The sequence below is a fragment of the Genypterus blacodes genome, unplaced genomic scaffold (assembly GCF_046128005.1).
Source record: "Genypterus blacodes isolate CSIRO-AG114 ecotype Tasmania unplaced genomic scaffold, CSIRO-AGI_Gbla_v1 ptg000133l_1, whole genome shotgun sequence".
In the NCBI taxonomy this organism is placed as follows: domain Eukaryota; kingdom Metazoa; phylum Chordata; class Actinopteri; order Ophidiiformes; family Ophidiidae; genus Genypterus; species Genypterus blacodes.
In genome coordinates this window covers 6,085,001-6,100,488 of record NW_027466935.1, presented here as the reverse complement: position 1 = coordinate 6,100,488, position 15,488 = coordinate 6,085,001, and the positions used below count along the sequence as shown (strand labels likewise).

The following is a 15,488-nucleotide window of genomic DNA, read 5'->3' as shown; positions in this document are numbered from 1 at the left end:
AACATCTTGAATGAATTAATGATGAATGAATAAATAAACGAGTAATAATTAAATAACAAATGTTCTGATTTGTAAACAAACACATAAATAAGCAATCACGGGGATGGATGAATGAATACAAAGACAAAGGCTCCCAGATGGGGGAATGAATGACTTGATGAAAAAGCCAACACAGAATAACGAATGAACAAATGAATGATGAATGAATGAATGCACAGAAACATAAATAAAAAACTGGATAATGTGTAAATACTGTTGCCATATAAAGCACCCTCGTGGAGTATTGGGTCTTCTGCTTTGTCCTGCTCTGTGAAACAATATATCGGGCAGTGCTGGATCCATGTGTTGATAGTAAAAGGCAGCCATAATGGTCATTATTGCATTATTATTGTTCCCAGAATACAGGAAAGCTTTGAATTTCACACTTGTATGCAATATGCAGTCCTAACAGCCAGCAGAGGCAGAGTTTTCAATCATTCTCCCATTGAAAAGAATAAAACTTCCAGAACTTTCAAGAACAATCCAGCATAAGGAACACTTGCTACTTTGCTGAAGGATTTACAGAGCTACCTTCACAGGGGGGGAATTGCCTTTCAACTACTTTGAACTACCAAGGGCGGATAAAAACTAAAAGCGAGCACATGAAGCTTGTCTGTTTTATATTGTACGGATGCCATCAAACTGAAACATCTGTATATTTTCTTAATTATCTGTGTTTTCCCATGATCCATATGGTCCAAGAAAACCGAGCATGAGGTTACAGAGCAGATATTAACTGGAACAAAGTCGAAATCAAAAACATTAATTATGAAAGTCCTCAAAACATCTGGGCTTCTGCAACAACAATTAATAATTTTACAGCTTTAATCCTTAAAAATTCAAATTAACAGGTACCTGGGAATCCTTCGTGAAAAAAAACACCTGTTGTTTTCAGTCCTGAGGATTATTGACACAAAAAGCTAACTTTTCCAGATCATTCAAATCACCTGTTGGTTCTATTTATTTCAAGGATGAAAACAGCTGAATAGTTGTGCGTTTCTGTTCCAAAAGTTTTGGAGAAACCCACCTTTTAGTGTTAGACATCAGTAGACACAGTGAGGCTTTCAATATCCTTAACATGACAACTATAACTGCTCACATCATCTTTCTTTTTGCATCTCATATTGTTAGACACCAGACAACAAAACGTGAGTTGGAAATCCAGAGAAACTATTTTGTATTACTGCATAAAACAGCACAACTACAAGGGAGACCCTTCCGCATTGATATGCCTCTAAAGAACTTCAGAACACACGTTCCATTCAACTGACAACAAAGTAACCCTGCCACAACAATGTGTTTTTGTTTTGTATATTCTGCATCTCCAAACTCTACTTGGGGAAAAGAGACAATAACTATAGTAGACAGAAGTTTGCGTCCAATTATCCACACCATTGGTAGCACAGCAGCGGCTCATTCAAGAGGTCTCCTCTAATAAACACTGTAAACACAAGAACACTTGAATGCACCACTAAACTATCTTGGGCCCCAAGTGTTTACAAATTTCAGAATTTTCAGAAAATGTACGTCTTAGAAATGACTCATGATCTCTGTCACAAGCACACGCTCATTCAAAAAGTTACTTTCAATCGAAATTCTAATTTGCCCTAACTGGGGACCTACTTGTAGGATGTGAATGTTTATGAATGGATGGAAGATCTTTAACAGAGCATGGGCTTGTGTAAGTGCAAAAGGGGTTTATCATAATGTGTACTAGACTTTTCAAAAACATCAAATCACAAAAATCACGGCCTTATAGAACCTCCTTTTATGAATCTATGAATAACACAACAAAGGATTGACTCATAACCATACTTGAATACACCAAAAACATGTAATCTGGCCCACTTTGGTCAACGGCCCACGCATTCACATTGACAGATCCTTCTGTTACATCAGCCTCAGAACAACTCCGGGCCGCACAACATTTCCCATACGGACTCAATATGAAATGAAAGCTAAAACGCTGAGTGAAACACTCACTCTGTGCTTAATAAGAAGACATTTAAGTAAGACTAACCTGGTGGCAGTGTGGGTTGGACTCTCTGCCATACGAGTAGGAACCTCTCTCTGATTTAGCTGCTGGAGGATGAAGAAGAAAAGAGGTTGTTAATAAAAGGAAAACTCTCATTTAAAATATTATTACTTTCATTGTAAGCACAAAGAAAACACAAAGCACAAAGAATTAAAAGGTGGTTGGATTCGCAACATTCATTCATTCAGATGTATTCAAACTACAACTACTCAGCTGAGATGTATGCTTTGGAGAAGACAGAACTGCACTACAACTTAGAAAACACAAAAGGTGAACCAACTCCTCACGTGCGCGCGCGCACACACACCCACACCCACACCCACACACACACACACACACACACACACACACACACACACACACACACTCTGTGAGCTTGTCACGCTCTCACATTACAGTACCAGTAAGTCCTGGTGTGATGCACAGTGTGTTCAGGCGATATGGGTCAATAAAAGGAGTGAATGTTATTACGAGTCATGAAAGTTAAGTCACAAGTTCTAAACAAGTCTTAATGCACTCTATGCCAGATTAAATGCCAGAATAATAATTTGTATCTTCCATTTGCACAAATTATGGATGCTTTTCGAACATGTATACAGGTGCATCTCAATAAATTAGAATCTGGTCGTCTTCCCCATGATTGTGTCGCCTACTGAACCAGACTGAGAGACAATTAAAGGCTCAGGAAACCTCAGCAGGTGATTAGAGTTAATGAGCTGATTAGAGTGAGACACCCTGAGTCCACAGTATTGAACTTTTTCACAATATTCAATATTGGGGTTTTCATGAGCCGTAAGCCATAATCATCAAAATTAAAACAAATAAAGGCTTGAAATATTTCACTTTGTGTGAAATGAATCTATAATTCATTACAGAGTTTCACTTTTTTAATTGAATTACTGAAATAAATTATCTTTTCCACAATATTCTAATTTATTGAGCTGCACCTGTATGTCATGTTTGAGAGAAATGTACACAATAGATCAATATCAAAATAAAAATATATATCATTATTATTATTATTGTTATTATATTATAAATAATGTAATTACAGGAAAATGCATAGCTACAACTACATAAATGTAATATTATAATGTTTTATCTTCGGTTTGGAGAATATATCATGTATTTGTGGGTCAAAAGGGTCAAGTCCAAGCCAAGCCAAGCCAAGTCACAAGTCAGTGTTTGTTGTAGTCTTTTTGAATTGTTTAAGTGTCAATTCAGCAAATTTGTGGAGTATACTGTAGTTCCTGTACCACAGATGTTTTGGGTTCACTGAAGCTAAATGTGACAGAAAGAACGATAATGCATGTGTTTCAGTTGACAGTAGACTGAAGGAAACACAATGCATTATCAAATAGATCAAACAATTTTAGAATATAACAATTTATCTACTGTATATACACTGGAGAATCTGGGAATGTCGAAAATTATTTCTTCACATTACATAAAATATTTACACAAGTTTGAATGACAAAAAACTAGTATTGATCCTATGTATTTATCCATGATTATTTGATTATTATATATTTAACCATGATTATAGACTGGTGCAATAGGTAAATAGATTTTTTTCTAATTCGGTCCAGATCAAGAAACATTAAAAAACCTGTTACTACTACAGTTTCTAATGAGAAATAGAATGAATGACAAGTGTTGTTATTATTATTATTATAGCCATTTTTTCTCTTTAGGCCTGTTTATTATTTGAATGAGACACAGTTTGTCTCTGCTTGTTCAGCATTGGTGGAGGTATGCACTCGAATAGCCATCTAGTTTACATTTGAATCATAATATGTAAGACCATGCCTAACCAAAGTTGGATTATTCATGACTTGAAGATAAAGACTTGTTGGCTGCCAAACAAACATCATGTCTTGGTGATGTCAAAAGCTCGCTGATGGTAAAAGGTGTCAGATGATTTTTTTTAGGAAGTATCAACTGCAGCCAAGGTGCATAAACAACAGAGGTAATCTCCTCTGCAGCTCAGAGATTTCTTCACCTATTTTTAAAAGAAAACGACCTTCCCTTTCCTGACAAAACTGTAAATCTGCAGCCAGTCCAAATATCAAACCGTGGTTAGTGTGCAATTACACGCTGTTGTTGGTTAGATAAAATGGAAAGTCTATATGCCACGTGTGTATGTGTGTATGTGTGTGTCGAGGAAAATGAAGCATGTACTATATGTGGTGAAGAAGGTTTGAATCAGGCATGTATAGATCGACACTGACATCACGCCACGACGGAAGGTTGATAATTACAGACGTACAGAATGTGTGTGTGTGTGTGTGTGTGTGTGTGTGTGTGTGTGTGTGTGTGTGCGTGTGTGTGTGTGTGTGTGTGTGACCGATATGGCCTCAGCTTCAGCTACGACTGATGCCAGCTGGACCACATTGGCAGGTTTACAAAGACTTACCCACATACAACACACTCACACACACACACGCCCACACACATGCGCGAACACACATACATAAAAGCACACACGCACAGACAAATGTGTATAATAGTATATATAGCCGCAAACATACACATGTATATGAAGAAGATCTACACAAATACACATATAAAAATGAATAACAATTTGGGACCACACACAGACACAGACACACAGACACAGACACAGACACACACGCTAAGTGCTACTTAGATTTAACACAATGTCAACAATAAATCCTCTATTTCAATTCAAAACTTCATGAAAATTCATAAAGATTGAGATTTGTTCATGAATAGGGTCCAAAGTGTCTTTATGTGATGCTACTCAATCTGCAAAATATTAAAATTGTAGATTTTTGGGAGTATGTGAAAACAATTGTAATGTGACCAGTACCAGAGGGAATTTGGTAAACAAAAAAAAAAGCTTTTCTGTCAATAAGAAACCTCTGCTGTAATGTCAACGTTGATGTGCAAAATAGCACCAGCACATAAAAACTGACAGATTGGAAATAAATCAGTACATATTTTTGAAAACAAGTATCATTATTTTGAGGGTTAATGTGTCTGTTAAACTTGAGAAATGTATGTTTTTGCCGTTTTGCTGGGATTTTCTTTCTTTTCCTGAAGACTGTAATCTTGATTTTTATTTGTATTTTCTACATTTGATTTAGTTTTCCCCAATAACATTTTTTTTTAGAATCAACAAATAATATTTTAGACTATTAAAAATACATTATTATAGATTCTAAATTTATAAATAATTTTAGATTTTTGCTTGAATAATCCTTGACAAAGAAGTAGAAAGGCTGATCGGATGCTAATGAAGCCAAATTCAATCAAATACGACCTCACAATTACCTGGAAATGACTCATTACTCTTTAAGGAGCCTAAAGCTCCGGCTCCGATTTCTCCATTTTCTCTTGGTTGGAACACGTTGATCTTTGGCCCCCTGCTACCCCGCCTGTGTTTGGCAAGGTGGTGCATTACACGCACCAACAGAAATCTCTGGTATTTTAATACAGACTGAAGAAGCTGCGGCCAGGCTGAGACATGGCAAAACATGATGGGAAGCAGTGACCATGAGATCACACACACACACACACACACACACACACAGGTTAGAGATTTGGTCATAACAACTACTTTATACTACCATTAATGCTAATAAACCTTAAAAACAAAGTCACATGGTACCCTGAGTGAGTCGGACTATATCCAAGATTCCAGAGGGTTCCTATGATGAAACTGTTTCAAGAGCATTGTTAACCTCTTCTCTGAAGCATTTCGAGAACCTCTCCAAAGAAAGAAACAACGACTTTCTAACACACTAAGGGAGTTCTTAAACATGAAGAAAACCTTGGGAGCAGCAATGAGTGTTGAGGAGGTCTCTGTACCTCCTCTGCCTCATTACAAAGCTCAAAGCCCACATAGAAAGAATTCACATTTTCTCTCACAGAACATTACTGAGCTGTTGCGGTATGTGTCTACAGAGATGTTTATCTGTCAGTTCAACACTTTAATTCGGAGAAACATACCTCAACCACTTCATCATATTTGACACGATAGAAAATCTCAGTATACCGAGGAATAGTTTTCTCCACCTCTCTCTATAGGCTCCAGAAGCATTTTGGCTCAGGAACTATAATTGCTTTCAACATTCAGACCTATTATGTGTATCACAATGCTTGAAGAAAGACACCATCATCCTTAAATCTCTTTAACACCCTCACAATTACCCCTTAAATCCAATTTAATCTCCATCATTACTCAATGAAATTTAACCCTCACCAACCCACCCATCCATTTGGATTCAATTTCATACCCCCTTCATTCACACTCCATTTGACATTACTCCCTTAAATTTGCTTTAACCTCCACTATTCCCCTTTAAATTCAATTCTACTCATCTGTCACCATTCCCCTTATCCACCTCAACCTTCAACAGAATCCCTTGAATGCCAACAAACATCTACTTTTCCCTCTTTGATACACTGCATTAAATTGCCTTTAACCTTTTTACCCACCACCCCCCCTCCAGTCACATCTTTGAAGAAACTTAACTAAACTAACACCACAATAGATTCAACACTTGACCCGACACAGTCCACTTTGTATAAGTGCAAATCACAGCTGCCCTGTATTTTAATGTTATGGATATCTTGTCAACGTTAATAGTAGTTTTTGAACTGCAGGTTCAATGAAAAGCCCATAACAGAAACAACAGGCTACAAAATAAAAGAGAACAAACACGCATTAAACTTTTACAGTAAGTGTGTGCCTTACTTCCCTTTGTGCCGCTGCTGGCAGAGGCTTCTTGTTTGAGGTTTACAAAAAAATAAACCACAGTAAATATAAAGAAGAAGAAAATATCTCATATAAATATCTTATATCTAATATTACATTAAACACTTAAATGTATAATTTATCACACTACCTAATTTATTTATTTGGTTGTTTGTTTTTTTTGAAAAAATCTGAAGCAAAGGAACGTGTTATTTTATTTTCATACATTTAGCGTGTAACTCGTCATATCAGTGTGTCACATTTATAAATACACATAATTGATCCGTTTTGTAGATACGTTGTTATTTTAAAGGCACACAATGGGATTTTACACATTCTTTCATTAGTGCAGACATTAATGCAGATAACAGATACGCCGATCAATGCTGAGAAGCATTCATACTAACTCTGCATAATGGAAACACTAAAGTCATTCTGACACTGATGTGACGGTGGCATTCCTCATGTGGAGGAATCAGCCGACGGTGAGAAAGATGGTGAGAGGTGGCTTCTGTCACTTAATCCCATTAAGTGTCTGATGTGCCTCCAGCATGGCTTCAGTCTGTGTGTGTGTGTGTGTGTGTGTGTGTGTGTGTGTGTGTGTGTGTGTGTGTGTGTGTGTGTGTGTGTAAGCCTGCTGTCTCTTTGTTACACAAGGTATGAAGCGCCATTTAGGACACAAAATCCATGTTACATTCAGGCAAACACTAGTAAAACCACATACAAACACGTGACTATAAACGCATAATGGTAAAAGCGAGCACACACACACACACACACACACACACACACACACACACACGAGTATCACTATGTGCAATCATACTTGTTTGAATGCGAGGTGATTGTGTGTGTGTGTGGTAATACCTGTCTATGTATGCGCTCATACCAGTGTGTGTGTGTGTGTGAAAGGTTTCGCTATTGTCACGGAAGAGGCGGGACTTGGGACACACATGCCGCTGAAGTGTTGCCTAGCGGAAATCGTGCACAAGGCTGCTGGCACATTTCTCCATGGCGGTCAGCAAGCTACTCGGCTCCTCTGCATATATTAATAAATGTGTTCCTGACACAAGCACACACACACACACACACACACATCCGTACATCCATAGATTTGTGGGAAACTGCGTAACTGAACAAAAGCAGGATGCAGGCAATAGTATAATAGATTGACTATCTTAGGATGTCATTTATAAGGCACTGGGACTTTGGGCCTGTTGGCTTAGGCTCTGTTGTTTTCTTTCCAGACTTTTCTGTATCACAAAGCTGGTCCACGAACTTCTGATCTCACTCTGTCTCTGTAATTTGTAGCTGTGGTGACTTATAAAGCTCCGCCTCTTTACCAATCAGCTTGCTTGGAAATAAATTTCACAGTACCTGCAGGCTCCCTATGATGTATCTGTAGGGGTTTGACCGTATAAAGGTGAGAGGATATTTAGAGCTGCAAACTACACTTCAATCCCCCGAGAATATTCATCATGTACACACACACATCATGTTATAAATAAGAGGTGATTTACGAGAAAAATAATCTGAAATGTGATTAGCGCTTCTGACGTCAACAGCCTCGTGTGTGATTTCAGCCCGCTTCTTCTGTGACAATATAGATACCTCTCACACACACTAGCACAAGCGCACACATGGACTGGTATCACCACACACACACACACACACACACACGCTTCAATCACGTGGCATTCAAACAAGTACGAGTGAGCTCTCACTCGTGTGTGTGTGTGTGTTTGTGTGTGTGTGTGTGTGTGTGTGTGTGCGCGTGTGCGTGTGCTTTTACTAATATGTGTGTGCAACGTCACCACTGTATATGCGAGAGGTTTTTCATTTGTACTGTATGTGTGAGAATTGCGTTTATAGGTGTGTGTGTGTGTGTGGTAATGTAACATTGGATTCTGTCCTAAACGGTGCTTCATACTAAGGCACTATCACCTCAACACCACAAGTCACCAGCTCTGTTCAAATACAAATCTATGCCACCACAAAGTAATGTTTAAACAACACACACACAGACTAGCTTTACAAAGACACACAGAATCAGAACACTGATAATTTAGATGGAATTCCGATGATGTGATGACTCCATGCAAGCTTAATCCCAGTCACAGACATCGATTTAGCGATTGTAAACTGATGAATTGTAAAGGTTACATTCAAACGCACCTTGTCGCCTGCTGGACTCTCTCATCCCAATTAATCTCAATCCCACTAATCTAATGTATAGAGTACAGACAGTAATTGTATTTATAAGGGCCTATAAAAAGAGAAATGATAATAATAATCGTCTGTTTTCACTAAGTGTGCACTGTGGTGCTACATGGAAGTGTTCTTGGCACATTAAAGGACTGCAAAGGTTTCCAAAAAGAGCCTTAATGAAATGAAGTAGATTGAAATCTGGGTATTGATGTTAATAATAATAATCCCATGTCCCTTTTTATGCTCAGAATAGAGCTGTGGACAGATAAATTCAGACGTTCTGGACTTTGTATTTTTCTTAAACCAGGGACCTTTGAATTGAAAATACTTTTTTTTTTTTTTAGGAGTTAGTGATCATAATAAATAGAATAAGATATTGAGGAAAACTAAAAGGAAACGGGAACTGGTGGTTTGGTTCATAAATGGCTTTTGTCTGTTCTGCTATGAACACTCTCGCTCTAAGGGTTAATTCAACTTGACAAGTGTTTTTAATTTTTAACACTTTAGTGCCTCTTCTGTACCTGCTGCTTCAGACGCACAGAGGGGGGAAAAGAAAAGAGAACTAAAAAGCCTGAGTTATTCTCGGAGTCGATTCTGACGTCTCTGACTCTTTCATAGCATCTAAGACACGTTCAGTCTTTTTCTGTGTGAAAGGAAACACTCAGAAGACATGATATCTTCTGACATGCATATAATTAGGCTATTTTAATAAAGCTATGTGACTAATAGTGCAATTTGACGAGGACGGCGTGATTACGAGAGAAAGACAAGGGAGAGAAAAGAGAAAGAGAGGAGAGGAGGAGAGAGGAAGATGGATCGAAGAAGGGTTAAACTGCCTCTTCTTCCTGCCTGCTGTGCGTGTGTGTGTATGTGTGTGTGTGTGTGTGCGCGTGCATTTGGAGCGATTCAAGCGTTTCCATGACACCACCGGGCAACGGTCCAGAAGTTTCTACAAAGTCTGAAAGGTACACACACACAGACACACACGCAGACACACATACTGAATTCCAAATAATATATATATTTATTCACTGCGTTGTCGCCCCGTGTAAAGCGTAACGTTTTCGGGGATCAACATTAATTTAACAGACGATGGCGGCCAATGAGTAACCATCGCTAACAGACTAACACTCCCCCACCCCCCTCTCAATCCCAGCAGGCATTGATTTCTTGGCAAGGGAAGGAGTGAATACATGAAACGACAGATGAATGTATACGAGCGTCAAGAACGACAGGAGAGACGCTCCATCCAGCTCACATCTGTCGGCTCTCCACCTGCACTTATCAGGCTGCTGAGCTTTTTGCCTTTTGTTCGTTGCAGAGATGCCATTTGTTTTGAATTTTGACGGGGGAAAAAAAAACCCCAGTTTAACGTTGAATTCTATAGGCACTGGAAGGAACGCACACGCTAAAAATGGAAGCGGGGATATTTCGAAATGATAGGATGCATAAATATACTGCAGAATATTATGGTATGGATGTTACAGTTTGATACTATAGTGATGTGTGTACTTGATATATTGGAGACAGTGCTTTTGGAATGAAGTCGTATACAGGAAACAGCATTTTCTGAAGCATTATTGTTTCAGAATAAAGTTTCATGTGTTTGTTAGTAAAGCTGCAGTGACAAAGGATCACACACTCACTCACACACACTCACACACACATACCCTCCTTCCATTCTTGAACCAACAGACACGCAAACGATAACCGGTGACATAACCAAAAAAATATATATGTAAAATATATCAAGATATAGTATATTTATGTTATTAGATATTACAACTTTAGTTTTCAGTCACCTCATTGTTTCTGTGAAAAATGAAATAAATAAAAGATTCATGCTGTTTCACAAGACGTCAAAATGAATCCTTGACATTTGACGAAAAGGATGTTTTGTAACTTGAATTCCTACATGTTCTTGAGCGTAGCCTCTGTTTTTCCGTCGCCGTTTCGTTGAGAAAACGTTGCCGATCGGCGCGGCGTTATGTGTCTGCGTGCAAGTGTGTACCCGTGTGTGTGTGTGTTCTCAGACAAAATGCGGCAGGCACTGCAGATTTTTGTTGGCTGGCTGACAGCTCAGTGGCACTGCCAAAAGCCCCGATGGCGGAAACGACTAAAAGACGCATAAGGCTGGCATTAGAGCCCCAAATCTTCTCCCTCTCCCTCCTCCTTCCCTTCTCTCGTTCCGTAGCATGGCGTTTACTTTGGTTGGGGTCTGACTCCATTTGGCAACATTCACAACCATCCGTGAATTTATCAATCTGCCTTTATGTCCCTCAGATCCAAAGAGAAGACGACAACATGGCACCTGAAACTGGGCAGAAGATTTAGGTAGACTGCCATCTTGACAGGGTTTTCTTTTGTTTTTGTCTGTTTTCTGGGAAAACATCACCTTGTTTCTGCTGTTTTCCTCCCCTGTTCTGTCATAATTGTTGGTACATGACTCCAAATGAGAATTTCTGAGGATTTTATTCTTTTCAGGGTTTGTTTTCTCCCCTCCCCATATCTGCTGCCTTTGTCTTGAGGATTTTGGGCAGCACTTCTACAAAACCTCCAACACAATAGAATCTGGAGTTACATACACGAGGCATTGTGTCTGTGTGTCGATCTTTTTTCCCAACGAAAAACTTAAACCTAAAACAAATGAAAAACACAACATACTCAAATTATGCTCCAGAAACAATGAAGAAACCCTGAAAAATCCCCTGTAAAAATTCCGGATTACCGACAAATAAAAGCTTGAGAACAATGTGGAGCGGCTGCAGCTGTAAATTGTGTTTGGGTATTGTGCCACAGACAGATGAGGAGCTAATTTTGTATTAAAAAGGTTCTTACAGATGGATTTAACACGTTTCTTCTTTTCTTCAGGGTTGAGACCGAAGACAAACAAGCACCAACGCAGGAAGACAAAGAGTGAGGAAAGAAAGAAGGAGAAGGTGTGAAATTCTGAATTAGTGCTCCAATATGGAAGTATTATAGAGTAACACAATGCAGAGTGAGACCTGCACAGCAATGAGCAGCAAAGTCTGAGGAAATAAAGAACACAAGGAGGCCATGAAACTATGGGAATATTTTAACAGGTAAAACTATTAATTGGGTTTTTTATCAGTTTACAATATTTTTCGGTGACGGCTTTGAAATATGAACAGCAAAAAGATTCGATTTCAAGTCGTTTTTCTCTGTTACCATGTCCTAAAAGCCGGATTTCTTCAAATCAAGTGAAACATCTGCCAGGACAGTGAGATTATTTGAACCCGTTTCCTGCAGTTTTGTGAATTTTACAGAATCAAGTATGATTTTCTTGATTTTGGCTCAACAATCTGCCTTATCTACCATTTTATCTGTGCCTGTCTGTCAAGCAGGACGACTCAAAAAAAGTTGTTTGAATTAAACTTGGTATAAAAGTTGGCACGACTCATTATTTATTAACATTGGGAAATATTTTCAAAATTCCTGAAACAGTTAGTTAGGAAGTTTATTTATTTATTTATTATTTATTATTTCTTCTCACATTTACACACATTCCTACATTCTTTGAGTTCCTCATAACATTCATTCCATCATTTGACCCCTTTGACTGTTATTCATCTTGACATTTGTTCTTTCCCTCGTTTCAAACATCATTTCCCCTCAGTAACCAGCTTCTCTCCCTCATTGAAAACAACCTTTGGAAACTTTTCAGTCATTTATCTTGAGAGTTGCTTTGGAATTGATTTTGACAATTTCCAGACCAGGAACTCTGTTTTGAAATTGTTCCAAAAATCCAGTCCACAATTGGACCGGATACAATTGTTATGAGCAGCAGCATTTAGTGTCAATTATTTGTATTGTTTAGTATTACTTTCTTTCTCCGACAATCATTTCTAGAAAATTCCAGATTTTTGACTGTTCAACTTTCAATCTGTGAGCCCAGAGGACAGAGACATTTCTCCGGTCACTGTCACAGTCTGTGATTATTTCCTCCACTTCCCTCCTATTCTCTCCCGTCCTCTCTCCTTGTTTTTTCACCGTTAACAAAAGGCATCCTCCTCCTCCTCCTCCACCCTGACTCCTCAAACCTGTATTTAAGCGATTGTGACAGCGTATGAACACCTGTAAGATGAGAGGTACGGTCGCTCTGGGAGCTGGATGGGATCGGTGATGGGCTCTCTGTGCTTTCAACAGAGCAGCGACCACCTGGCTGTAAAATAATGATAGATGTGATCACTCCCACACAGAGCGAGATTCAGCGATCAGAGAGGTTTCATCACAGCAGGGACATGAGAGACGGGAAGGAAGAGGAAGATAGAAATAGACGGACAGGGCTGGAGGAGGGAGGACAGGAGAGTCATCCAGCCATCTGAGCGCCTACATATGGTTACAAAGACTCAAAGATGGCAGTCACCTGCGGGCGCTCTCCTTAACACACAGTGCCGTAAACACATGATGAGAAGTCAATATCCATACAGCCATCCTCTAAACTGCAACACTGTGCGGGGTTGTGCACACATGCTGTCTTGACATGATCCAAAAAGACTTGCAAGTCTACTTTGACCCTCTGACTTGTGACATCACTTGGTCTTGAGCCTTTGGACTCAAAAGGTCCTTGATACAAATATGTATTCTTTATGATCACATCTATGTGTATGGTCATATTTCTTCATACACTCATGAAATGATGTAGTAGTGGGACTTGATGGAGGTATTCACTCTTGTACTGTAGGTTCTCAGTGTTGTGAACCCAATTCTAAGTCGTTGCCAGTGAGAATTGGACCCTAAACCCTGTCCTCATTGATCTCCAGACTGGTGACCCTGTCAGGTAGTGAACTGCGGCCTCCTCCTGCACGTACACACACACATACGTACACACACAGCAGAGCTAACAGCCTCGTTTTTCAGCCCTTTGTCAGCTCGTTCCCATTCACCGTGTGCCAGCAGTGACTGTGGGTGCTGCCCTATGCTTTCACATGGCACTGCCCAACAAGCGTGGGAAAAAGGCAAAAAACAACCAATTTACCATCGTCTGCAGCCATGGAAACGACAAATAGGTTTGAGGGGGGAAGGGTGACACTCAGTGACACACGATGGAGAGGTTTAGCATTTTAAGAGTTGAGTCTGGAAAGTACGGAGGCATATTGCAGCCAGGGCATTGAACAAAAAGGGTCAGTTCTGAGTTTCAACGTGATACAACACAACGCGATAGATCGTATCCCGTTATAGCGTCAAAAACATCCGATGAATCAGTTTTTCTTTGTACGCAGTGGCAGCAATACTCTTCCGTTGAAAAGGCTATTAACTAAGACAAGAAATGATTCCGTGTCGTCTCCAAACAAATCAACAACTAAACGGAGACTTCTAGAATTTCCCAAATCTTCACGCGTTAAAAAAAACAAATCCAAATACAAGTTGTATTAAAAGCAGCTCTGATCTCTCGCCCCCGCCACCCCCAACCCATGTCCAGGGAGCATGAATACATATTTGCCCGTTTATCAATTGCTCAGCAGTATATGTGTGTGTGTGTGTGTGTGTGTGTGTGTGTGTAACTCCGTTCCTGTGCACATCCCTCATTTTTCCTTTATTCATTTGTGAATCCCCAGCCTGTGTCTTGTCTCCTATAATTACTGTGTGTGTGTGTGTGTGTGTGTGTGTGTGTGTGTGTGTGTGTGTGTGTGTGTGTGTGTGTGTGTGCTTCAGAGGGAGCAGGTGAATCGCTGACAACAGCTGGGGAGAGAGAGAGAGCTGCAGGTGTAAGAGAGGAGAGAAAGGAGGAGAGGAGAATTTTGTGGTATTGCTGACTTTTTAGGAATAACGTGTGCAAACTTTGAAATGCATATACACAATCTCTTTTATTTTCCATTTTTTCGAGATTGGACCTCCATTTATTTTAGAGTACTGCCTCTAGATGGCGCTGTTTGTGAAGGCTCTGCGGACCAAACTTTCACTCTTTCCACCTTGGCTTTTCTATTCTGAGCACTAACATGGAAGTTTCAATTTTCTGATTGGCAGCAGGAAAGGAAGGACTCCAAGCTTCGCTGTCATCATTAGCCAATCACAGCTCTGAGTCAATTCAATTCAATTATCACCAACTACTTTGAAATATCTTTTACTTTATCAAAATACAAATCCACAAGCAATCTTAAGCCTTTTGAATCGACCAATCAGATTGTTTGAATAAAGCCGTTGTTTACATATAGATCGTCGCATGTGTGTTTGTGCGCACACGCAATGCCTGTGTGTTCATGAATTCATGTTCAGGCTGATTTTGCTTCATGATCCCTCGTCCCACAGCCGAAAGCATCAGCCAGCCATCATCCAACACACACACGCGCAGACGGTGCGAGCAAGCAGCAAGCTAGCGCTTAAAGCAAAACTGGGCTTCCATGGCCATCCATTATCACTGACAAGCTAAATGTACCATGGTACACCATATGGTACAGAGAGAGAGAGAGAAGAGAGAAGAGAAAGAGAGGCTGAGAGAGAGAGAGAGAGAGAGAGAGAGAG

The 15,488-nt window shown here is 39.6% G+C and overlaps 1 protein-coding gene across 7 annotated transcripts in view; it reads right to left on the bottom strand.

Moving 5' to 3' along the window:
- Positions 1 to 15,488, bottom strand: part of tcf4 (transcription factor 4) — a 146,661-nt gene that overhangs the window by 77,941 nt on the left and 53,232 nt on the right. For 4 of the 7 annotated variants that reach the window (XM_076164010.1, XM_076164005.1, XM_076164008.1 and 1 more), the window contains one exon: positions 2,060 to 2,121. In XM_076164010.1, the coding sequence (XP_076020125.1) occupies positions 2,060 to 2,121 (62 nt within the window). The remainder of the gene's footprint in view (positions 1 to 2,059; positions 2,122 to 15,488) is intronic. The other 3 variants (XM_076164011.1, XM_076164006.1, XM_076164009.1) reach the window with 1 other exon arrangement.